Source organism: Chelon labrosus, assembly GCF_963514085.1.
Source record: "Chelon labrosus genome assembly, chromosome: 15".
Taxonomy (NCBI): Eukaryota; Metazoa; Chordata; class Actinopteri; order Mugiliformes; family Mugilidae; genus Chelon; species Chelon labrosus.
This window is the reverse complement of record NC_140348.1, coordinates 7775510-7799663: the sequence shown is the minus strand read 5'-3', so window position 1 is coordinate 7799663 and position 24154 is coordinate 7775510. Positions and strand designations below refer to the sequence as shown.

Genomic DNA, 24154 nt, shown 5'->3' with positions numbered 1-24154 from the left:
TGTTATAGTGACTCCCCGTTCTGTGAAATCTTATGTACAAGTCTCCCTAATTTGTACTTTATGACAAAAACCATAAAACCCTCTTAATTTTCTCACTTGATATACGGTTAATTCTCCCCAAGTAAATTATAGGCCCTCAAAGGTTTAAAGTGCTCTGTTCAATTACAGACACACAAGAGCATCAGCAACAGCGGCGGGAGCTCACCTGACAGCTCTGATGACAGCCTTGAGGGGAGCCGACAGATCCTCCACCGTGACATCGCAATGGCAGCCTCTCTCGTCCAAGGAATCCTCGGTGGTCATGCCTGTGTCCACTGAGAGAGACAGACCGTTGTTTCATCAATAAATGCAGCCCCGTGGAAAATCGTTTCCAGTCTTAAAAATCATAAAACTCTTTCTGCATAGGCAGCCTTGACAGGAGCCTCCAAGAATGTATCAAACTGATACTATTTTGGCTTCTAGGAGGTGAAAATTTATGTTCCTCTTTGGATGGGATATGTAGGAATGGGCAGTGATTTGCCAGCTCAGCTATGTAAGCTGAGAGGAGAGGGTATATCCATATATATATATGTATATATATATATATATATATACATATATATATGATATAATACTGCCAATAATTACAAGAGTAGAAGATATGAGCTGAGAGACAGACAGAAAAAAGGAGAAAGAACAAGATAAACGTGTAACGAAAAGATGAAAGGAGACAGAATTAATGATAGAGTGCACATAAAATGTTATGAAACCAGTTCAAAGAAATTATACAAAAGAATAAAAGGGGGCGAACATGGGTGCTGTTGAAACAGAAAGTAATTACATCTATTACTGTGGGGTAGGAGTTAACCAAGGAGCTCTAAGGAAAAATCCTGGTGCACAACATGCTGCACACATAATTCAGGTCATAATAAATTCATGCTTCCTTGAAAGTGAAAGAAGCAAGAATGTTAGAGGGATTTCAAGAAAGGGCACAGCATGACTGCTAAGAAATTTGCAGAAAATTATATAAAAGTATAAAAATCACATCAAAATGTACACTTTAGATTATTGATGACCATTTTCTAACGCATGCCAGGAGTCCAGCCAATCTCAACACAAGACAACCAACTTTATGTCAAATGATTATATACTGAGATAGAAGACTGAAATGAGAAAATATAGGAGCCTGCTTTCAAATATATTACCAATAAAATACTAAGGACAGTTAAATTCTGACATTATGGTCAATCAAGCATCGCGGGCTGTTCTTTTGCCATTAGCCAGTGGCTAAAACCAAAAACACAGTCAATCACGGTCAAAAAAATAAACCTGTTCCAAAAAATTTTAAAAGCCAGTGAGCTTCTGAGTAACGGTGATAGTCCAACAATGAGCTGTATCTGACAAATCCACTAGATTTTCTCTCCAGTTTATTGGCTCAGTGGTTTGAACAGTGTAGGGCCCATTTTACCAATAAGATTTACAGAAACTCTTAAGACTGTTTTTTAGGGTTTTAAACCTCATAATTACTTTATAAATTTCTGTTGGTTGTCTGACTTGAGGCAGTCTGATTAACTTTACTCCTGTACACTGGTTGGGTGATTTTTCTTGATTTGAACAACAGCATGTGACCCATTAACAGTGTTTTGTCTCCTTTTGCCTTTCTTTACATGTTATAGTTATTTCATAAACCTTAAAAAAAAAAAAAAATGGTAACACAACCACAGGCTTCTTTAAACTCACAAAGGATCTGAAAATGAAGATAACTGAGGCTCAGAAAGAAGGGAAGGGCTATAAAAAGAAAATAAAGTATTCCCAGCTGGAAATTTCCACTATCTGAATTGGCAGTTCATAGGAAGTTAAAGAACTGTGGAAGTGAAGACAAGAAAACATTATTCAGATAAAGCCACACATCCACTAGGCAGATAGAAAGAGCAAACTCTCTGCATGACTGCAAAGCAGTAAGGGTCTACATGGACGAGTCCTCAAGAGATCACTTCCATGCTCACTACAAAATTTGCCATCTGACATGCCATGTAACATCTGGATAAGGCAGGGTCGTAAGTGCAGTGGACACAGTCCACAAGTGAGCTCTTTGTCTGCAAAGGTATGTTTGTTGAAAATGTTGAAGCATTGGATGAAAAGAACACCTTGCCGACATCTCGGCACAGGAAACATCGATATAGGGAAGAATAGATTCCACTAAACCCATTTTAATTGGCAACTTCTGGACGCTAATGTAATGATTTCAGTCGAAAAAATGAAAAGAGGCTGGCTTCTACAGAAGCATATGTCAAAATCCATTAGAAATTGGGGGGTTTCTTTAAATAAAGTCTAAAAACCTTCATTGTTAGAAGAAGGGCTCAACATTTTTTGCTATTGCCCAGGAGTGACCTGTGAAGCTGACTCTGTATGTGCTTGTGTTGAATGTATATTTACAAAGGGTGACATATTTAAACCAAATACATGTTTAATGTTTTTCCATTTGACATCCCATTACCTCAAATGAAAAAATGCTAAATGTCCTGGGCATCATCGTCCCACAATTCAGACAGTTTGACGCATGGGATTTTTGGAAACCTTGGAATGACCACTGGAATATAAATTGAATTTCTGTGACTGAGCAAAGATTGGCTGCATAACATGCATTGTCAATATCTGCCCAACTGGAGTACATGGTTCAATGAAAGACTAAATAAATTTGCAATACGTATTGTACATAAATGGCGTATTGTGCTGAAAAGGGTCATTTGTCAGATGCCGTGTCGGTTGGTTACAGTAAGATTACAGGCTCACCATCTGGAACAGCAGTACGGGTCTGGCTCTTCAGCCTCAGTGATGGCCTAAACCGGGTCCGATCGTTGAAGCTCCAGCTCTTCTGCACTTTTGCGGGACTCCCGCCCATCAGCTCGGAGCTGCCGACCACCTCGTTGCCAGGGGAGCAGCGTTGGCGGTCGTTGATAGACGTCTGCCTGCTCTTCATGCTCTGGCCGCGAGGACTCGCCATCCGGACCCGCTCCTTAAAACTCAACTTCTGACTGAGGGGAGGGAGGAAAGAAAAGAGAAAGGATGGAAGAAGATGACCGAAGGATGGTTGAGGAAGCGAACAGAAAGGTTTGTGATAAAAGTGATGATCAGAGGAGGTTAGAAGGGGAGGTCAAGAGCCAAACGTGAGGGAAATTCAGGGAAGTGAGTTGAAGATGAAGGCGACAGACAAAGAATGTGTGTGACAGAGGTTGGGGTTCACAGAGACACAAGGAGAGAAAAAAGAAAAGCTGTCAACACCTATTTCCCCTCAGAGAGTGAGAAGAGTTCAGAGCGCAATGTTCTGTCTTTTCCTTTAGACCAAACATCATCCATCCATCTGACATGCCCAAAACACCAGAACAGAGCCAGACTGCCCGCCAAGCCACCAAAACAAACCCTTGGTGTCGGGTCCCGAGGTGCTGCAATTCTCACCCGATCAGCTGATATTCTATTCATGTATTCCTCCTTCAAAACAGAACTAATGAGATTTTTAAAGGCGATATGTGAAGCATGGCAACATTAATACATCATCACCACATTAATTTTGAGGCTACATTAAACAAATGACAGCATTATTGAGAGAAGCCACTAACAGCCCCTGCATGGTGTTCTCCATACTTCCATTTATTTTTTTGAGAGATCTTGGAGGTCTTTACGCTGTTCTGTCTGTGACTGCGAGGGCAAACCACCTCCAGCCTGTTAACATACATGTGCTTTTCATTTTGGAAAACACAGCTTCTGATTTGCTCTGAACACTGTAGTCATTCATGCTACCTGCACAATCTGTGCACACACAGTATGCATCTACGCACTGCAGCGGAAACCAACTTCATAATGCCTGCGACTTTATAAAAATGAAACAGAAAAACGCACTCATTTCGCAGGAGTTTGGTAACCTTAAAGAGGCTGGTGGGAGTGCAGAAATCAATGAGACTCACTGCAGTACAACCATTATGTAGCTAGAGCAAATAGACCAGCATGCAATGCAGCAGACCAATGAGAGAGAGAGAGAGATGCAGGGTTCCAACATATTGTCCATGCCAAAAGAAAAATTTCCACCCCACTGAGTCACCATAATTTCAGTGTTTTAATCAGTTAGAGCAGATGAGATGCGATCTTTTATTGCTGCTGCTCTCCAGTTATGATGACTGTTACTGTTTTCTGTTCTCAATCTGCTGCATCACGCACACTTTGGAGCAAAACTGAAACAACAACGTATCCTTAAATCTGAAATACAGTGGATGGAGCCAAATAGATCATCTTCGGTGGCTAAAACTGATTGAAAAGAGGAGTGCAGGAAGCAGGAAGCATGCAGTAGAATAGGAAAAGCTACAGCACCCATCTCTATATACTGAAATATAGTTGTGGCAGATGCTGTTGGAGAACAATTTAAGCTAAAGAGTCCAGCCACATGAAGTGATTTTATTTAATTTCCATTCCGTCCTACTAAATTGTCACAAGAGTTTTATTTTCATTTTTGACCACATTAAATAAACTACTCTTATCGCACTAGTCTAAAAATTGACAGATGCTTACAAACAGAGGCGGATGACATAAAAGATATTCATGTGGCTTGACTTGTCAGTAGAGCAGTTCTTAGGAAAGATAAGGGCGTTTAGGTGGGCTAGGGTCGGCACAAAAATGTAAAATAAAGGGGAATTTGCTGGGATTTCTTCCTTTTACCCAGTGTTTTGACATTTGTTCACGTTTTCCTTTTCTTTTCATATGTTCATAACAGCGTTAAGTATAAAAGGGTCATGACAAGCAGTGTTACATGGTGTCCGGCTAGTTCATTTTTTTCAGAATGACAGGGGATCAACATGCAATTTGTCGTCTGTTATAAATGATGACCTGGAGATTCTTTCTTTAAAAAAAATTATAAAAAAAATTATAATAAAACGGTGTCTACTGTTGGTGGAATTCCCCTTTAATTTGTAACAAGTCTTGTTTGCATTCGACAGGCAGCAGGCAGCAGTAGTCCTCTCAGACAAAGTCCTTCATGGGGTAAAAAGAACTGAGGAAGGAGGTAAGAAGGAAGTTGGTTTTCTCCTTCATGCTATTAGTCAGTCATTCCCACAGGTCACTGGGCTAAGGGCAGGGCAGAGAGGATGCTGTAGTACTGTAGGTACCTCCTATATTTCCGAGAATACCTTCTGAAGAGCCTCCCATTACTTAGACTCTTACTAGAGCAAAGGAGGGAGAGATGGTTGGGAAAGAAAGGGATAAAGGAGGAAGGAGATTAGAAGAAGAGTTCAGCAGGGGATGGAGACATTCTCCAGTAGTGATGCACAGTAAACACTTTACCCACCTGAACTCCCTAATTTTCCATTGTACTTATAATGTGAATGCACGGCACCGTTTTGAAGCTACACCTGCAACCTGGACTCTATTTTCTACAACAATTCCGGGGCGACTCAATGCGAAGCTACTAAATTTACTCGCTAGTTCGACAATCTGTGTGCTTGCAAAACAAAAAACTGAAATGATTAATGCTTAGTTTATCATGATTTAAGTGAAATCTGATAGGCTTGGTGCACTTAGTTTGGTGCAAATGCGAGTCATGTTGTGGAATAATCAGTGCCCACAGACACATTGATTTTCCGATAAGGAATCAAGGAAGCAAGCCACAGACACATAAATGATGATAAATAGTGTCCGGATTGAATGTAGACAAGGTGACACAAAATTTATGAATAATTCGTTTTTTCCATATTCAACTTCACTGTACCAGGAGGCGCAAACACACATAACCAAGCACACCAGATTTAAACCCCATAATATCCTTTATATCGTGTTGCCTCTCACTGCCGATATCCAGCACGCTTGTGCTCAGCATGGTGTCCGCTGTAGCACTTTGTGGTGTGCCCAGTGTTTACTACTGCTGGTGTTTACAAGTCTGCTTAAATAGAAACCACCAGCCCTTTACCGCGGTACCTACCGCCGCCGAGCAGCCGAGGATCGACAGTCTGTAAAACCACTAATAACACAGAGCGCTGTGTGTTCTCTTGTGGAAGGGAGCACGCAGAGAAGAAACAGTGTCATAAAAGCGTGCATAATTATGATTTAACAAGTGCAAATTGGACTTGGCTGCAACAAAAGTTTCTAAGAAAGGAAAATTAAACGCAGCCTTTTAAACTGGTGGAGGATTACTGGTGGATGAGCGCTGCTGTGGAAGCAACAAAGCCTAATTAAGGGCTCCTTAAAAGCTCTTTTGTTTACGGATGAGAAGTGCATTTGTTTGTGCGTTTGGCTGAGAGCATTAACTTATTTTTTTATATATGTATGTGTGTGGCTGTCTTAACTTTAAATGCCCAAGAAGCTGCTGGCTCAACATAAGGGCCCCAAATGTTACCAAAGGAGCGCCGCACTGTAAAAACTATACTAGCATAATTAAACTCGCAAATCTCTTTCTGTCTTCTTCCCCTCTCTGAAATCCCAAATCTCCCATCTCCTCCCCCCTCTTTTTTCAACTTGGGTCTGTCTCTCCTAGACTTGTGTTTGATGAGTTATATAAATACCATCCCAATGGAAAAAGTGCGTCATGGTACAGACATGGTACAGACTCCTGTCTTTGAAGGCGTGTGTGCATGAATATACACACACATGCACACACACAGAGCAAAGACTAAGACGCCCATCACCATTCTCTGGAGAGAATGAAGAAGAGTCAAGTGCAGAGAGAGAAGCACTAGCGAAAGGAGGAAGAGAGCGAATCAGAGATGGAGATGTGAAAGAAAGCAGAGAGAAGAAGAAGATCCCTGGAAAGGGCAAGAGGTCATCTTGTTGCACTTTATGCTGAATAGCTGAGCGCGATTTTAAAAATTAAAATTGTCTCCATCACTGCATCTCTTGCTGCCTGTTTTTCTCAGTTCCATGCATTTAAAATCCATTTACTGCAGCAGAGCAATCAGGGGAATGTGTAGCAATTTTCTGACCTTGCTTCCTTTTATCACAACAAATCCTGCTATTGCACCACTAAATTACCCTTTTCATTTTGTGTCTCCTAGCGCTGCAGTGCCGCTTCCCTCCGTTTCTAACCCTTTACCTTTTCTGGGTAAAAGCATCAATAAAGCCTTGTCAAGTCATATTGGTTAAAAAAAACAAAAAAACATGATTATGTCAAAACAACACAGTGACTGCTGACATTATCTCCAGTAATGGTGGCCTTTAAATGCACACATCATTCCATAAATCAATAAATAAACCAAGGAACTAACTAAACCATTTGACAGTAAATCCATAAACCTTAGAGAAATAGACTAAACAACCCAGCAAACCTGATAAAATGCTACGACAAAACTTCAAGCACATAATCCAATAATTGCAGCACGCGTGAAGGGTGAGCGTACGTGTGTGTCAGTGCGTATATCGTCGTACAAACCTGTAAGTAGTCTCGCCCTGCTCTTTCCTTCAAGGGTTAGTGGGACAAAGAGGGGGAGACAAAGGGAGAGAAATCAGTTTTCCAGCAGATTAACATTAGCATTACAAAGACGTTACAACTAATGGGTATGGGAGGCAAAGGAAGAAACTACAATTCAGTAGGGTTACTTGTTATCAAGCACATGCAAGCTATAGCCATGCACAGTAAGGTTACATAAGCAGTAGCTCAGAGACACACAGAAATCAGAAAGGCAAGGATATAAATCTGGTTTGCCTGTGTGTGTTTAGACGTCACCTGACAAAAAGTAACTGTTTTGTTTTGTATGAATTAATAACTGTGTTTGACACTGACAAAAAGTCAAATAAAGTCTAAATGAGTAACGTACCATGTGGGTGTCAAATAGCAATGGAGGACCAAGAGTAGCCATGTGCACCCTCAGTTGTGAGCATTTTGAAAAACGCCATCACCAAATGAACTGTGCACACTGACCACAGAGACTACTAATGAGCAATTCAGCACAACATTGCAGGATAATATCAGGATCTTTTTTTACCTGGACCTTATGTGTTTGAGTGAAAATGATCGATAAAAGTTTTTAGTCCACTAATGAGGAAGAACGCTATACTCCAAAACCCACAAAACTGCACCAAAGGAATCCAGCAGGAAACTGCCTGTGTTTGCAAAAGACTGGCTCAGCTGATACTTACACACAGTACTCTCTTCTGACTTAGAGTTTTTGATGTTACGGTCCTGCTGTAGTGTGTACTGATGCTAGGCCAGCACAGTAACTTTAATGTTTCCTTGACAATGTCGCTTTGCTCTTAGGAGAAAATCAATTTTCTTTAAGGAAAAGCACTTTGCTGCAGGATTTCTTCTCCTATAAGGCTGATAGTAGGCATCATGGTCAAAATGGTTACTGCAAATATGACTGTCTGCAAGGCGAAGTGTGATCAAGAGTGTTTTCATCCATTTGTAGCGCAACTCGCCGAAAATTCAGCATCTGCCAGCGTAAGGCAGTGGGTGAAATCTTAAAGGGGAACTACTGTTTTTTACAACCTGGACCTTATTTCTAGCATAAAATACGGTGCTAGTTTTTTTTTCCGATTCTGAGGTTGTGGTCGAACCATTGCAGTAGCAAATTAGAGGTAAACAAGCCGACTGTCGTGGGTGCAAATAACACAAACATTATATGGGTGGGTAAACGATCGTATTTTATGCTAGAAATAAGGTCTCTGTAGGCATCATTCTCATCACAATCAGCAGCAAAATTAAGCAGTTTTGGTACCGCTACAAACAGCTGCCCTGCAGGATTGCATTGTGGCCTTTTTGCAATTTCCAAATATATTGCTCTTGCTCAGTAGTGGACCAGTGTTTTTTCTTATTACTCTTATGCTTGAATGTGAGAAACAGACTAAATGTGAAACGGATGTTAAAGGTTATGCATGCTATGCAAAACATCCCTGTGTTATGCAAGGTACAAGGCTTCATATCAATGAGTTACACAGTGGAAAAAGAGTTGGAGCCACACCAATGGAGACGAACAGACACCAGCTGAGGGCGAAAAGATGAGGAGGACGGCTGAGCAGCAGCGGCCATGTTTGTGAGTCTGTAAGTTGTTACCTACTTGGCGGGGCTGCAGGTATGCAACGCCTTCAAATGAGGCTTCCAGGTAGCAATGGAAACCGAGTTCTCATCAGCAGCATAACTACGCCAGACACACTACGTGCAGAGTCGACAGGATAAATAAAAGTAATGATAAATTGAACAATTAACGGAGTAAAGTGTGGGAGGAAAAAAGAGGGGCGAGGGAGGATCGTATAAGTTGGGTAGGACGTAAGAGAAGGAAGGTGAGGAGGAAAAAAAGAAAAACCTGATTAGTTTTTTTTGGGTAGTGTTGATGCATTGCGGTTGGGGGTTGTTGGAGCGAGGTGGGGTGGTGATGGTGGTGCTGGTGGAGGGGATACATGCCTGTGTGGGGGAAGGGCGCTTTGGTAGTGGTGCCAGGTGGCTCTGAGGTAGGGACGAGCGCCGTCGGTGGAGTACAGACGCCAAGCCGCCTGGGTGGGGGAGGGAGTAGAGATGGATAGGACGCGCACACGTTCACATGTACACAGACAAGCATCCACACGCACACGTGACACAGATGGGCAATGGCACAGACATGGTGAGGAAAAAGGGACTGTGATTTGTGTGAACATGTTACGTACACAGGGTGTTTTGGGGGGTTGAAACCAGCTGGCAGCCATTTCAGAGGTCCTCAGTACAAATATGAAGAGTGGATTCAAATCAGCAGCTTTGTTGATCTGACATGAGGTAATAATTTTGTGCCAAGATTTTGAGTCCACCAAGAGTTTCAATGACTGTTTGTGAATTAATCAATAGGTTAGCAAATGGCACACCTCGGGACATAGACATTCAGCATAGACATCTAAGTGTGACAGATGTACACCACTTTGTTTTTAGGTCTTGACCCTGGCTAAAGATAAGGAAATGCCATGGCCGTGACACACCAAGCCAACAGTTGGCCATCCATCAGTGTAGGGTCATTGGTGAGCGTCCATGCCCTTAGTTTCTGTAGTGTGTCCTGCACCGTTGCCACTAGTCGGACCACTGTCAGTGGCTTTTCAGACGATTTAGCATGTTAATTCAGCACCAGAAGGAGTTAGTCAGAGAGATCTCTAAGGCTGGTTCAGAGTAATTAAAGCAGACAGCCATGTTCAAAGGGCACACAAAGACTTGTCTCATTTGACATCTGATCTGAACATCCAAATACACAAATATCTTCACAACGTGACGATCTAAAATGACTAAACAGCTGATCAGCATGATTCAGGACAGACCAGCTTTGTGTGATGGTTTCATAGCTCTTCCTAGCTTCCTAGCCCCCCAGCTAATAGCAGCTCTTCCGATTCCCCCTTTTGACCGATGAATGCAGACTACCGCCACCTACTTGTGTGAAGAGTTATTTCCTTTCACATGTATGTGCTAGCTGGCTGTTGGCTTTAGTCTTTGCAATGTGTTCAAGTGCAACATTTTTTTACAGTCAGTCTCCTTTTCACTAGTTCTTTGACGTTGGCTTGGTGTGTAACGGTCTTCAGCGATCCCACATGTGTCAGTACAGTTTGTGCGGTCATATATTTTGGGGATTTGGGCAACCCTCATAGCAACACGTACTCAGGATGTATAATTTTGTAACAATGACCCAGCAGTAACCGATTAGGCCATTCTGTATTATCTACGTGATGTATGACGCCCAGAATTACTTTAAGAAATTGCTTTATTTATATCTTTTACTATAAGTCACTTGAAGCCGACTGAAGCTCCCCAACGGTGCCAGGCGTGGTTGCAAGATTTCTGACATGACTGTGAGGCCCATATCTAAACACTTTCCACAGACAGGTTGGAAAATTAACACCGGCCACCTGCCAAATGCAAGTCAATTTTGGCTGTTGATTGTTACGCTACTCCAGAGACAACTTTAAAGTCAGAGATTTGGTTTTGCTCTGCATGCAAGCGATATTTGGCCGGAGCAGCTGCCGGGGCTTGTAGACGGTGGTAATATTCTGCCCTGCACACAGACAGACGCACATGGAACAAACAGTGATCCAAAGCAGGAAGAGCTGTGTGAGATGGGGGAGTGAAGTGATAGACAGAATAGTAATGTTATCCGCATATTTAACGTATCAAAGCCGCTTCCAAGTTTCCTTTTACCTGTTGAGGAAAATGTTATGAACTTGGCAGATAACAGACAGTGACCAGGTGCTTCATACAGAGCCAATAAAACAGAAACAAGATCAACACGCACAGGATTAATTGCTCACTTAGTGGGTTATTTAGGATCAGTCGGGCTCCAACTGGTCTTTGTCAAGGCTAAGAAGAACAGATATGTACTGATAAAAAGAAGCAAAAATAGAAGAGTGCTTATATTTTATTAATAATTCACATGAATACTTTTTAAAAAAGTTCACAAAGTGAGATCTGGCAATGCAGTGACACATAGCCAGACAACCATGGTTCTTAAAGACTCCCATTTATTCCAAACCACTTATTTGGAAGGGAAACAAAGGTGAATGCAGCCACACTGTGTGTGAACAATAAAGGTAAAGAAGGAAGAAGTTGTCAGATATAATGTTTATCGTCAGGAAGTTGCGGAATAATGTGGAGTTTGTTACTCAGTGGAGTTAGTTTAAAATATACATTACTTGCAGTTAATATGTGAGAAATGTGTTTTAATCTAGTGATAATATTTCAGTATTAAAATGAAGAGTGTCAGGTGCAAGTGTTAGCCGGTTTGCTTATTTCCTTGCAAACTGAAACATGCAGGCAAGTAAACGATGGTCATTACTCTAAACTTACACTACACAACAGCCATCAAACAAATGAGAAAGTTAACAAGTTGTCTACAGGTTACAAATGAAGTCAGAGCCATTAACAACCACTGCGGTTTCCATTATTTACACCGTGCTGTGGATTTTCATTGGTTTGACTCAACTGACAGTATTTACATGATTATATGACAGTTATTTAGTTACTGTTGGGCTGCATCCGCAAACAGTTGACACACTGTGGGATACTGAGGACAGACATTTTTTTGGCCACATTTGTAGGTGTGTTTGGAAAGAGACCCCTTCATTAAGACAAATGTTATCTTTTACAATGGACAGTTTGGACAACAATGTCGACTTCCAGGTTTTCCACTTCCAAATATGCAGTTCTGAAATCAGGGTAAACTTAAATTCTGAGAAACCACATGCTATACATCGATCAGGCATAACATTATGACCACCTTCCTAATATTGTATAGGTCTCCCTTGTGCCTCCTAAACAGTTGTGACTCATCAGAAAATGGACATGGGCCTTCTGAGGGTGTCCTGTGGTGTCTGGTAACAGAATGTTGTTAGTGGGGGCCTTTGGGTGCTATGGGTTGAGGGGAGGAGCCTCTGTGGATCATCCCACAGATACTTGATCAGTTTGGGATCTAGTGAATTTGGAGGCCAGGTCAACACCTTGTGCTGTTTATTTTTTTTTTTTAGTTGTTCCTAAACCGTTTTTGTGTGTGTTCCTGTGTCAGGCTGCATCGTGCTGGGGATGGCTGCTGCCATCAAGGAGAGTCATTGCTACACTCATGTCTAAGTAACATCGACATGAATACCTGGTCAAAAAGTTTACCGGCAGAACATTGGATTGTCACAAGATGGTCAATGTTATTCACTTTACCTGTCAGTGGTCATAATGTTTTGCCTGATGAGTGTAAATTTCAGTAGCATCATAGTCGATACGGATGATGACAGCATCTGAAACAGTACTGTAAGGCTTAGAAGTCTTGGACTGTATTGTTTTAGATGGAAAAATATGAAAAGTAGGTCAAAGTAGTTCATAAGGTAGGGGAAGGTAGACACAAAAGACAGAGACACACATACATGCAAACCCACACACACACATATACAGCTGTGCACTTCAGGGTATACGCACACTCCACAAAAGATATTTATTGTTCATTAGAAAGCGATGCAGCTGGTCTTGTCTATTATAATGAGTGACGATTTGGAGGAGCGTCTGCCCAGGGAATGATTGCCATGGAAACGGCTAATAAATCCCAGTAGTGTGTGTTGCTGTTGGACCTGCGAGACGACAGCGTGCCTCGCACACCGTTAGTCATCAGCAGCTACACACGCTGACGGCCCAGAGAAGGGCAAACTACACAAACACACACACACACTCATATTAAGTCTGATAGGGGCGATGCACACCTACACTTCAACATATTGCTAACGCACTCATCAAAGGTTAAAGAGCGGACACACACGCTTTTATTTAGACACAATGAGCAGTCAAAGTAGACATTAACACACAAAGACGTGAACAGTTGCACAGAAAGGAAAGGAAAGTTCTCGGTTAATACTGATCCTCAGCTGCTGCAAAAAAAATCAGAAGATGTGAGGTGTTTGTTCTCTGCACGTGTGCGTGTCTACCTGGATGAGGCTGGCAGCTGGGTTCCTTCTTTTTTCAAAGTGCTTCTGACGATGCTGCTCCTGCACCTTCAGGGCAAAGCCTGACCCGAGGATGCCCTGCATGCAGAAAACACACATACACAACTCCTGAAATTCCCCAGAGACAGAAATGTGTTCCCTAATCTTGTTGGCGTAATCTTTGTGGACTATTATGAATAAATTAATGTAATTGTGTGTGTGTGTTTAACTTACAGCTGGAAGAGCAAAGAATGAGATTCCCAGCAGAGCAAAACCAGCTGACAATAATCGTCCTGTCCACGTCTGGGGTGTCTTGTCACCGTAGCCAATGGTCGTAAGGGTGATCTGAAGGGTCAGAGGTAACCATACTCTAATGACTGACTGCATACAAACATTAACAAACCCTCCCTGATTTGATTCAAAGCTTTCCTGAGGAGCATTTTGGAAGCTCAGTATGGGTGGCTCTGGTTGTCACCATCTTGTAGCGTGACCTTGCCGTGTATATAACAAATGGACAAAGAGGTTGAGGCTATAGTAAACAGGTAGCAACCGGTGAGGTGAGTTATATAAAAATTAACCTCCTGTACAGTTTGGAATGGAGAAATTAGCAACAGAAACCAAACTCTTTTTTTCTCTTTGGTTCTAAAAACACTTGTTTCTGATGTAAAGTTGCACATTTTAAAGTGGACGTCTATAGGAACTGACTTGTTTTGCAGCCAGCCTCAAGTGGACATTCAAGGAACTGCAGCTCTTGGAACTTTTTTCGTAGTCCATTTTTTTTAGCCCTGATGGTTGCTGCTAGCCTATAATTTATGCTTGATAATTTATTCTATAGTATGCAAAAACTATGAGTTATGAATGACTCTGGACACTCCAATCAAATGATGGAGATAGGTAAAGCACTCTGTATGGCAAATAGGGAGCAATTTCAGACCCAGGAGTAAAAGACTATTTGCCTCGTTCTTTGTTCTCAAATTCATAAAAAAGCCTCAAAAACATTTTTGTGCTGACCTTTCAATTAATTTCTGTAAAAATAATTTGCTATCACAGATGCTTCCACGTGTATCATTCAAGAGATGTCTTAAAACAAGAATAAAAGCATAAAAGATGCTCAAATGGAATATAATCACATATAAAATTGTGTGTACTACATGTGCGTAGTAGTAGTAGGGATACGAAATGTTATTTCTAAAACCCCGTCCGGCTCTTAGCTTTCTCATTGACAGCTCTTGTGTTGACTCATACGTCTTAAAAGTTGATGTGGCTATACTTCAGCTTTTTACAGATATATAACAGATTTTAGTGTCTACCAGAAAGAAAAATGCTGCAAGGAAACAAAATGTGGAAAGACAACGAGTCTGAGCGCCATTCCCACAAGTGTAACAGGCCAGTGTCACCTGGCAGCAGGGGAAGATTGAATTTATTGATTGGGCCATTTCTTGTTTCTGTCTGCTTCCACATTTTCAGGAGAGGATGTCGGAGGAAACAGTGCACGACGGCCAGCCGAGTGTGACCTGAGAGAACATCCCTGTTGTTTTTTGTATTGCAGGCGTCATTAAGGTTACAGAGAAACTAATGGAAATATATCACTGATGTCAGATTAAAGCCGGATAGCTACAATTTGGATGCTTCCCATCTTGCTTGGCATTGAAGGGATAAATAATACATGTTCTTCAATCTTCAAAAACATGGTTTGTGATTTTAAAACTATGTGGCAGTCAAATAAATATGTTATGGTTGTTTAAATTCTAAAAATCTGAGAAGTCACGAGCAACACTGTCTGAATTGTAAGGAAAGGGCTTATGATTGCATTTGTTTTAGGATGTTTCGTGCGTCCTTTAATGCGTGCGCTCACCGTGCCCCACCACAGAGCATCAGCATAGGTGGCAAACTCCTTGTTAAATTCTTTTTCCACCAGATAGACCAAGAAGGAGGAGAAGATCAGCACCAGGAACCCAATATACCAGGCAGTCACCAGCTCCTGTGAGACAAGACAAAGCAATAAAAAAGAAAAAAAAGAAAAACATTATATTTGTGGAAGATAAAGCTTTACGCAGAGCTTCACTATTTGAAATGTAACAACAGGATGCTTTCGAATATAATCGGTCCCTTTGGGGAGATTTGCTGTATTTCACTATCCAGTGTTAGTTATTGAAAAGCACTGATTTTTTTTAAACTTTGCTTATTGTAACAGAAGAAAAACCTTAAAAACCACCTTATTATTTTCTGTAATATGTGACAAATTGAACGTAATGAGCACTTTTCACTGGCTCTCCTAGTATTCAGTGGGCCGACAAAACCATAAAGCACACATGGTTATTATGAATAGACCGCCAAGACAAAAGGCCATCATACTAGTAATAAAGCAAGCAGCACATTATGTTAGCATTTATAGAGCACATGAAAGAACATTATGCACTGACGAGAGCGGTGACGGAACTAGCAGTGTATTATTTTATTTTTTTTAGCCTGCATGCACCATATACTGAAAACTATTAATAATCCACTAACATTGCATTAAAATTGTTACGATTTCAAAGAAGTGTGTTGAAATCAATTACAACGTACATAAATACTTAAATTAGCACTGAATACGCTGACAGTGTTGCCGTGTTTACAACGATTCTCAATTATGACGTTTTCCGCTGTCACAAATGTTGAAAACGTAGCTTCATCCAAAAAAAACCTAAACCCAAAGAGAGCGCAGCAGCACAACTGTTATGTGTGAGCACCTCGACAGAAACAATGCGCCGACTTTCCGACCTCAAATCAATGAGACAGCTGCATGTGAACTATTTGGACTATTACAGCGAGCTGTGTCTGATTGTTGGTTGGTCGCCAGTGCCTGGAAGTCATTGTTGCTTCGTTATCTGTTGTACATCAGACAAGAACTCGATGGAGACTCGTTTTCAGGCTGTAACCTGTTTGTTTAGGCTAATACAGACCTGTAAAGCTAAACAACATATTTCCAGTTACGCTATAAAAAGGATTGGACTAATCCATTAGGCCGACGTGTATTGGATCGTGGACCCGTTGGACAACATTTTATATAATGAATGAAGTAAAACATTTTCAATTTAAAGAAAACAACCAATCATATACATGCGTACTGTATATGAGCTAATGGGGCACCTGAAAAGTGGGCTCGGTCATGGGGCACCAGACCAACCAATCACATACATCCACATACATACGGTACATATACCAGCCAGGAGACACATGAAAATGTGTGTTGGGCGTATTGTCACGTGGTTTCAGGCCTGTAATTGTACTGAACTGGCAATAGAGAGGATTGTAACGTTACACTCTAGGTAAGTGGAAGCAACCAAAATAATACAGGAGCATTCCCAATTACAACCAACACAATTGAAGCTAATAATTATACTCTATTTCTTGACTTACACTGCAAACATCTTAAATTTGCAATGAATAAAAGTTTGCAAAGGTTCCTTTATTTATCAGTTTTATGTTAAAATGTGTGAATAAAAAGTTGAAAGATAATGGTGGAAGGATTAATCAACTACTGTTGACTAAGTTCTTCACGAACAACTTATCCGTTAGTATCAGTTAACTTCCCCAGTTAGTATTACTGGTAAATCTCCTTAATACACACTAGTTTGTATCTGTTATAGCTGTTATAATAATAATATCCAGTTTGACTGAACAGAGAAAAACAGGCGACCTACATACTTGAGAGGCAGCTAGTGACCAGTACGAGTTGAATTTTAATTGATACACCCCAGCACCGATTATTTCTCAAAATACCTCAACAAATTTAAAGATCAAAAGAAGAGGCGCGGCTGGGACAACAAAATTACCCTACCTTGCTATGTGCATAAACTACAGATCCAAGCAGTTTCCAGGTCCCTCCTCTGCGGTCCATGCGCACCATGCGCAGGATCTGAAGGAAGCGAAGGCTACGCAGCGCAGAGGTGGCAAAGATGTTACCCTGGCTACCGGCTGAAACCACAGCAACCGAGGCAATAAGCACGATGATGTCTGGGGAGCAAAAGAGTGAAAATTAAAGGTCACAGGTTTCACAATATTAGCAACAGGAACTGTGGTTGAGTCACCTACTTTCTAAATCCATCCATCCACCCATCCATCCATCACCTTTAAAACAACTATTGATTCATTACAAGCTGTTTGCTCTCCTTTCTGTCTATTAGTCTTATTCTGTCATTCTCTATGTAACCCTCAAATGTCACACTTCTTCTTTGCTTGTGTTGTATTTCCCAGCAGACTGTCACCTTCCTTGCTCAAGTAACAAAGGAAGGATAAAGAACCAGAATTGTCTGAATTGGTGTGCTTTCATGTGCATTTGATAGCACTTACACTGACTGAGCATTGTAGAGGACCGTTATTTGGGGATAATCTTTAAAATCTCTCTGCAATCTGCTGTAAAACCGATGACTCGGAATATAGCACAAGAAATACGTGTTCCCACCAGCATGGTGGCAAATAATTGTACAGTTTCTTGATCAATTGCCAATCTGAACTTAAATCACCAGGGAAATATTAAGACAGCCAACAAATCTTGGTGGAATGATGCATGATTGACATAAAGAGAGTGATTTATTAATTCTACATCTTATTCTTTTATGGATTCGAGGCTTCCCGCAGACCTACCTATAACACAGAAGGGCTTCCTGGCAAAGCGGAGGCGTCCTTGCCAGCCCCGGTAGCGGCAGCAGCAGCCTGCACTCCATATCCTGATGATGTACTCCAGGCCGAACACTACAATCATCACAAACTCCTGCAGGGCGCACACGTAAATCCACATATTTTAAATACAACAAAAGCATAGCGTCATACCTGACAGTACCTGACAGTCATATGAAAAGATTAAGCGTAGCTTGTTAATTTAACACTGAGACCATTGCGTTAAAGGAAACACATGTACTCCGTCAAGCCCCGTCAAGCCCACTAATTAAAATTAAAAAGTATTTTAAAAGCTCAAAATGAATAAAGCATTACTTCTTGCAGCATTATTGTGCCTGAGTACATCTTTAGGAGTGTGTTTCACTGTCACCAAACTAAACATTTTGACCTGTCCTGGCAGGAAAAAGCAAAACGTGTAATTGATAACATTAACAATGGCTGTGTTCCATTTAGGTGTGCCAGTTCGAGTGCTCTCTTATTACGCATGCTGGGTTGACTTAGTGTGACTATTCAGTGGAACCCAGCCATCAATATCACCATTTGTTAAGATGGCTTGGACCTTTTTGTTACATTAGACATAGCAGGAAAGGCACAGGTTAAATACATTTTGTTAACAATGGCTCATTTCCACCAAGCAATCATTTTAATTGAATTAGTTATTTAATTAGTTACTTGTATATTTATTCTTATGAAATGCCAAAATATCTATCATTAAAAAAATAGTCGCAAGTGTGCTTACACCCCATGCAAAATCCCCAAATATATGTTATGGGGGCTTAATATTTTCTCACTGAGAGTTACATGCGAACATCAATACAGCTCTCATACGTTAAATATGATGCTAGATGAAGCTGAGAAAGGAAGTATGGGGAAACTGTGAGCCTGGTTCTGTCCAAAGGTTAAATGTCTCTGGGCTCAGTTCAGTAAAAAGTGTTAATAGTTAATATCTGTGAAGGTGCTCGGTCATCCAGGTCATGGTGCATCCAAAAAACAAACTGAGACAAGGGTTTGAAGATGTTTCGCCACTCATTCGAGTAGCTTATTCACTTCTGAAAAGTCTAGACCCTAGTCATGTGAGTTTCAGGTGGGCAACACCCACAGATACTGCTATTTAAAACCCAGACTTCCCGCTAGTCTTTTACAACCGAAGATGCCACTAGGATTAGTGGCGAAATATCTTCAAGCAACCCTACAAGTCCTGCGGCCCTGACTTAACCTTGTTTTTTGGTTAATAGTTAATATCCCCCTGTGACAGATAAAACCAGCAAATGTGTAACAGTTTAGTTACAGAAAGACAACAGAAGGCCAGAGGGCTATTTGCCTCATATTTGTAGGATAAATCTGAAAGTGGTATTCAAGTCTCCACAAGTGGGTGACAAAATGTTACGCTGCCTTCAAATGGAACTCGTGAGCTTGTGGTCATGGCATGAGAAGTCGTGTACACAAAATGTTTGGCGTTCAAGTCGTAACATCAGCCTTAAGTTATGAGAACACTGCTGCTAGGGATCTCTTAAGAGCCAGTTTAGCAGGCTAACAACAGGGTAACTTAATGTAGGTCATACAAAGGCCTAATGAAAGGAAGAGGCAGTTGGGATTGTTAACATTTTCCTAAGACAGTTTATGGAACTGCAAAGAAAACTCTGTATAACTGAATTAAAATTTCCTCTTAATATCAAAAGATGGGGCAAATATGGGCTTTTCTGTTGAACATGGTGAACACGACCTCATTTGAAGGCAGGAATTACTGTAAAGACACTATTCCCTTAAATGATTGGCATACACATTTAAAAAGAAAAATGAAACAATGACCATGTTTTGTGGAAAAAACACAGAACATGCTGTGGTAAACTTTACTGTGTATGAAAAATGTGCACTGATAAAAATCTATTTTATTTTTTTTTTCACTCCGAGGACCTTATAGATATCTCAAAACCTCGACAAGTTAAACCAAAACTGTCAGCAAGAGGAAATTACATTTTTTTTCTCTACCATCTACTTGACACTAATGCTTCCAGTTTATGTGTGCGACTCTGTTTTCTGCCCCGACCTGGTCTGACTGATGAATTTCTATTTAATCACGTCTGAGGCACAGACCGGTAAACCAAATTGTAACGGTGTAATGCTGATCTTCACTGTCAGGAGACCAATCATCACAGCTCATTACTGCAATGGGAACGCGCAGTCGGCATTTCAAATTGTAGACATGAGCATCACTCGACCACACACACACACAAACACACACCCACCTGCACACACGTTCAAACAAATGAGTGTGTTCAATCAGCATGTGTCTCACAGAGAGTGCTTAGCGATCTCTGAGTCGTGTGGTTAAATTAACTGTATTGCATATGTGTGTGTGTGTGTGTGCTCTTCGAGTCATTATTAGTAAATCCTTTCAGAACAAAATGCCGTTCATTCCAACCCAACAATGTCTAACACGTGTGTGTACTTTAACGCATATCTTTTCACAGACCCGCTGGAGGTTTAGACTTTTTACGACATCTATGGAAAGTTAAGAGACTCCGACAGCTGTCTGAGGGTTACGATTTTAGATTCCTACCAGGATGAGGAGGCAGTGTGAGGAGAATTCCTGGTGAGCGGGGATGGTGGAAAACACAGAGAGAACCAGACATCCAAACACCAGGATGAACCTGTGGAGACAAAACACACGTACACAAACACAGAGACGGACAGACAAATCATTTATGTGTAGCAGATAACACCAAAAAAAAATAAAAAATCAGGTTCATGCTCAAGTAATGCACACATCTACAGCGACACACACACACAGAATATGTCAAAATGATCATTTGTCCTCAGCCAGGCCACATTAAGCAGCATTTAAGCAGTTATGAGCGCTATTAGGGCCAGACTGAACACTATTTACAGCTTCACCAAGCTTTATTTTACTTCTCTTGCTCTGTGAGTTTATTCAAACACTGTGTAGACGAGGAGAGGCAAAGTAAATCTTATCACAGGGACTGTAGCTGAACAAGCAGTAGACACGGTGCTGCGTGATCTGATGGTGGTGGAGATGTGTGTGCATTTGATGCAGTGTACTCTGTTGTAGACTAGTCTGTCTGCTGTCACTTCTAACTGTTTATTTCCATATTCACTTTTCTCTGTTTAAGTAGACAGGTTTGGTTTATGTGTCATGGATTTCACATACCAATAAACACAATCAGCGCAGGTCAAAGGAGCTCACAAACATCCCTGCTATTGGATACTGTTGACATTTTAAAATGCAACTTAAGCCCCTCAATCAAAATCCCATTAACCTCCACTGAATCAGCGTGAAGTCACATAAGAGCCCGTCCCATCTCATATCCTACTAAACCAAAATTATGATTGTCAGACACCAGCGTAGGTAACTTGAGAAAAATTCTGGAACTTAACTTCCTGAACCTCTTACCGAACTCATCGGCAATATGGATTACAGTCATGGGGTGTAATTGTTTTATAAGTGACAGTAATAATAAAGCTGAGGAAGTGTGAAGCCGTAACAACACTGACACACTCACTGACACAGAATTAGTCTCCATAAAACACTATGTCTAATTACAACATAAACACACGCCGCATTTTGCCAAGTACAATCAGAGCCCTCCTCATTGTCTGACTGCTGCCCGCCAGGAAACCACTCCGTCCCTTGTAAGTCATATGGTACCGTGGTTAATGAGCAAATACAAATTAAGATTCATAAGGAAGCTTCCAGGCAACATATGCACTGGGAAGCAGCCCCAGCCTGTCGTTCTTCAGAGTATCTCTGAACAGTTTTTTTTTTTAAAGATGCCATCTGTCTTTGTGATATTTATGGCTTCATCTCTACAGATCTTTGAGAGTTTGTTTGCCGTGATCCAGTTTTGTTCCCCTCTCTGCGTTACTTTCCTGCTGCCTTTAATCTTTTATGTGCTTTATTTACCCTTCCTACTGCGCTTTCCTCCACATCTCCATCTCCCATCTCTTCGTGTCTCTGCTTCAATTCAGCATTCTCTCTGTCTGGACCCCCTAACCATCACTTTGTATGCGTCTCTCTCCTGGCTCTGTGGTATGATTGATGCCACCATTTATTTTCCATGGGATTCATAAGAAATATGAAAACGGTGGTGATGCATGCGTGCATGTGTGTGTGTTAACAGTGCGTGCACCGGTGGCTGAGTTACAGCAGAGGAGGACTGATGGTTCCTAACTTCCAGCCCACATCTGCATCTGATACTGGCTCCTGCACTAATAGCTCTTTACTGCCAGCAGCGTGAAGAGCACATTTACAAACACCACCCAGTTGAGGTTACTGATATAAAATGCATCCTGTTCACATACATTTAAGTAACATAGCCATGTGCACTTATGGCCCAAAGCCCCGGGGCAAGTGAGTGAGTGGAATTTGTGTTGACATTGTTTTCTTCCGTGAGTTTTCCAAGATCAAGAATGAATCAGATCAGACTTGAATTTTTTGAGCAAATATTAGGAGTACGTACACTCTGCTGCAAGTGGTTTCTCAATCAAAACAATAGCAAAAGTTGCAGTTTGATGGTGTACAGCAAGTACAGCAGCATGGTATGATGTTGGTTGTCTTCAGTACCACTGCCAATGAAAATCTATCAAACGTGATAAAGGCATGAAAAGTTTTATTCATGTTCGGTATATCCTGCCTTCAAAGTTAGCACCCGATCTTGTTCAAATGTGGCCCTTTGGATCAGGAATAAAGTGTTGCTGGTGTTCTGATAGCAGAAGCATTCAAATAAAACATAGACTACCTACATGTGGTGGAGTTTCTGGGGTATATGTTGGTTCTTAAAAGTGCTCATGGCGTTTGCACATCTATGAAAAAAAAAAAAAAATGCTCCTGGATTATAACTAAACTGCCACTGTGAACAGACAGCGAACAGAGTGTCTGCACAATGCATTAGAAAGATTCAGACTCAACGTTAAGAAGCACAGTATGACTTGCTTCTTGACCAGAAAATAAAGGCTGTGATTATTCAAGAACAAATCAGAGTTCATGAAGCTTGTTGACCGATGTGCAGATTTGAGCAGTGTAGCGGTGCAGTGACGCTCTGCACCGGCTGATCTGGTTGACCTTTCATTCAATCTGAAACCTTCCAGACAGCATGCTGCACTTTTCTGCTGACAAATTGTCGGGTGTCAACCAAAGGGAGAAAATACAATCTCTGAAGTGACGTCCACGTAGTATAGCACAAGAATGTACTGACACGCCGGCATTATTTTTGGAAAAAAGAAAAAGAAAAGCTGACGCTGAAAAGGTTCTGTGAATTGAGCTTTCGTAGCCTTCTGGTTGGTCCATTAAGCAGAGGGCTCCTACCTTTTATCAAGTCCTGAGTTCCTATGTTACTATTTTTAAGTTAGACAAAGAACAACAATGTCGGGTTGAAAAAATACAGTCGACATGTATGGGCACAGCGGAGGAAATAACCATACATAAAAACTACAGAAAAGAGTAGCAATTCTTCATAAGTCTGCCAATGTTAGAACAGTTACTCTATGTTCCCTCTAGTCTCTATATTACAGGTTTTCAAGGTTTTTCTATGGGAATGGATCCCCGCATTGCCATTGTTTGTCTAACCTAGCAACAGTAACATAGAAAGGATAGGAGCCCTCTCGTTGGTGGTCAGCAGAGCAATCATAAGACAAACAAGTTGTGTATTTGTCAGAACATGTAATTTTAGGAGTAGCAATTTAGCTCATAGTTAGCCGTGAAAGTAAACTTAGTAGGAAAGCGAATATTCATTTCACCCCACAAACGACAGACTTTAATAAAGTGGAAAAAAAAAAAAGCTCACTTGAATACGTGCAGATGAAATCACCGTTTGTACGTACAGTTCTAAAGGTTTTTGATCAAGGTCTAAGCGTCAAATAAAAGAACTCGTGTCTCTCTATTCACATTTCAGAGGCAAGCTTTCAGTGAAACAATACAAGCCAAACTGAATACTCATATGCTACAAGGAAAAAAAAAAAGCTTTATTTCTGTGTTCACAGACCTTGATCCCAGCCTTGGCAAAATCAGTCCAACAACTGAAATTGAATAGCTTCTGCATTTTACATTTAGAGGCAACGTTAGTTTTTCTTTATAGCTGGCAGTTCATGTTATATAGAGAGATACCATAGAGAGAGAAAAAAA

At 41.1% G+C, this 24154-nt stretch overlaps 1 protein-coding gene across 1 annotated transcript in view; it reads right to left on the bottom strand.

The window, feature by feature from the left end:
- kcnq5a (potassium voltage-gated channel, KQT-like subfamily, member 5a) overlaps window positions 1–24154 on the bottom strand; it is a gene marked incomplete at both ends in the record, with an annotated part of 99801 nt that overhangs the window by 8530 nt on the left and 67117 nt on the right. The window contains 11 exons of the mRNA XM_084561743.1: window positions 206–314; window positions 2773–3014; window positions 5133–5186; window positions 7385–7411; window positions 9009–9103; window positions 13357–13452; window positions 13588–13698; window positions 15209–15334; window positions 17177–17352; window positions 17983–18109; window positions 20576–20666. Of these exons, the coding sequence (XP_084417869.1) occupies window positions 206–314; window positions 2773–3014; window positions 5133–5186; window positions 7385–7411; window positions 9009–9103; window positions 13357–13452; window positions 13588–13698; window positions 15209–15334; window positions 17177–17352; window positions 17983–18109; window positions 20576–20666 (1254 nt within the window). The remainder of the gene's footprint in view (window positions 1–205; window positions 315–2772; window positions 3015–5132; window positions 5187–7384; window positions 7412–9008; window positions 9104–13356; window positions 13453–13587; window positions 13699–15208; window positions 15335–17176; window positions 17353–17982; window positions 18110–20575; window positions 20667–24154) is intronic.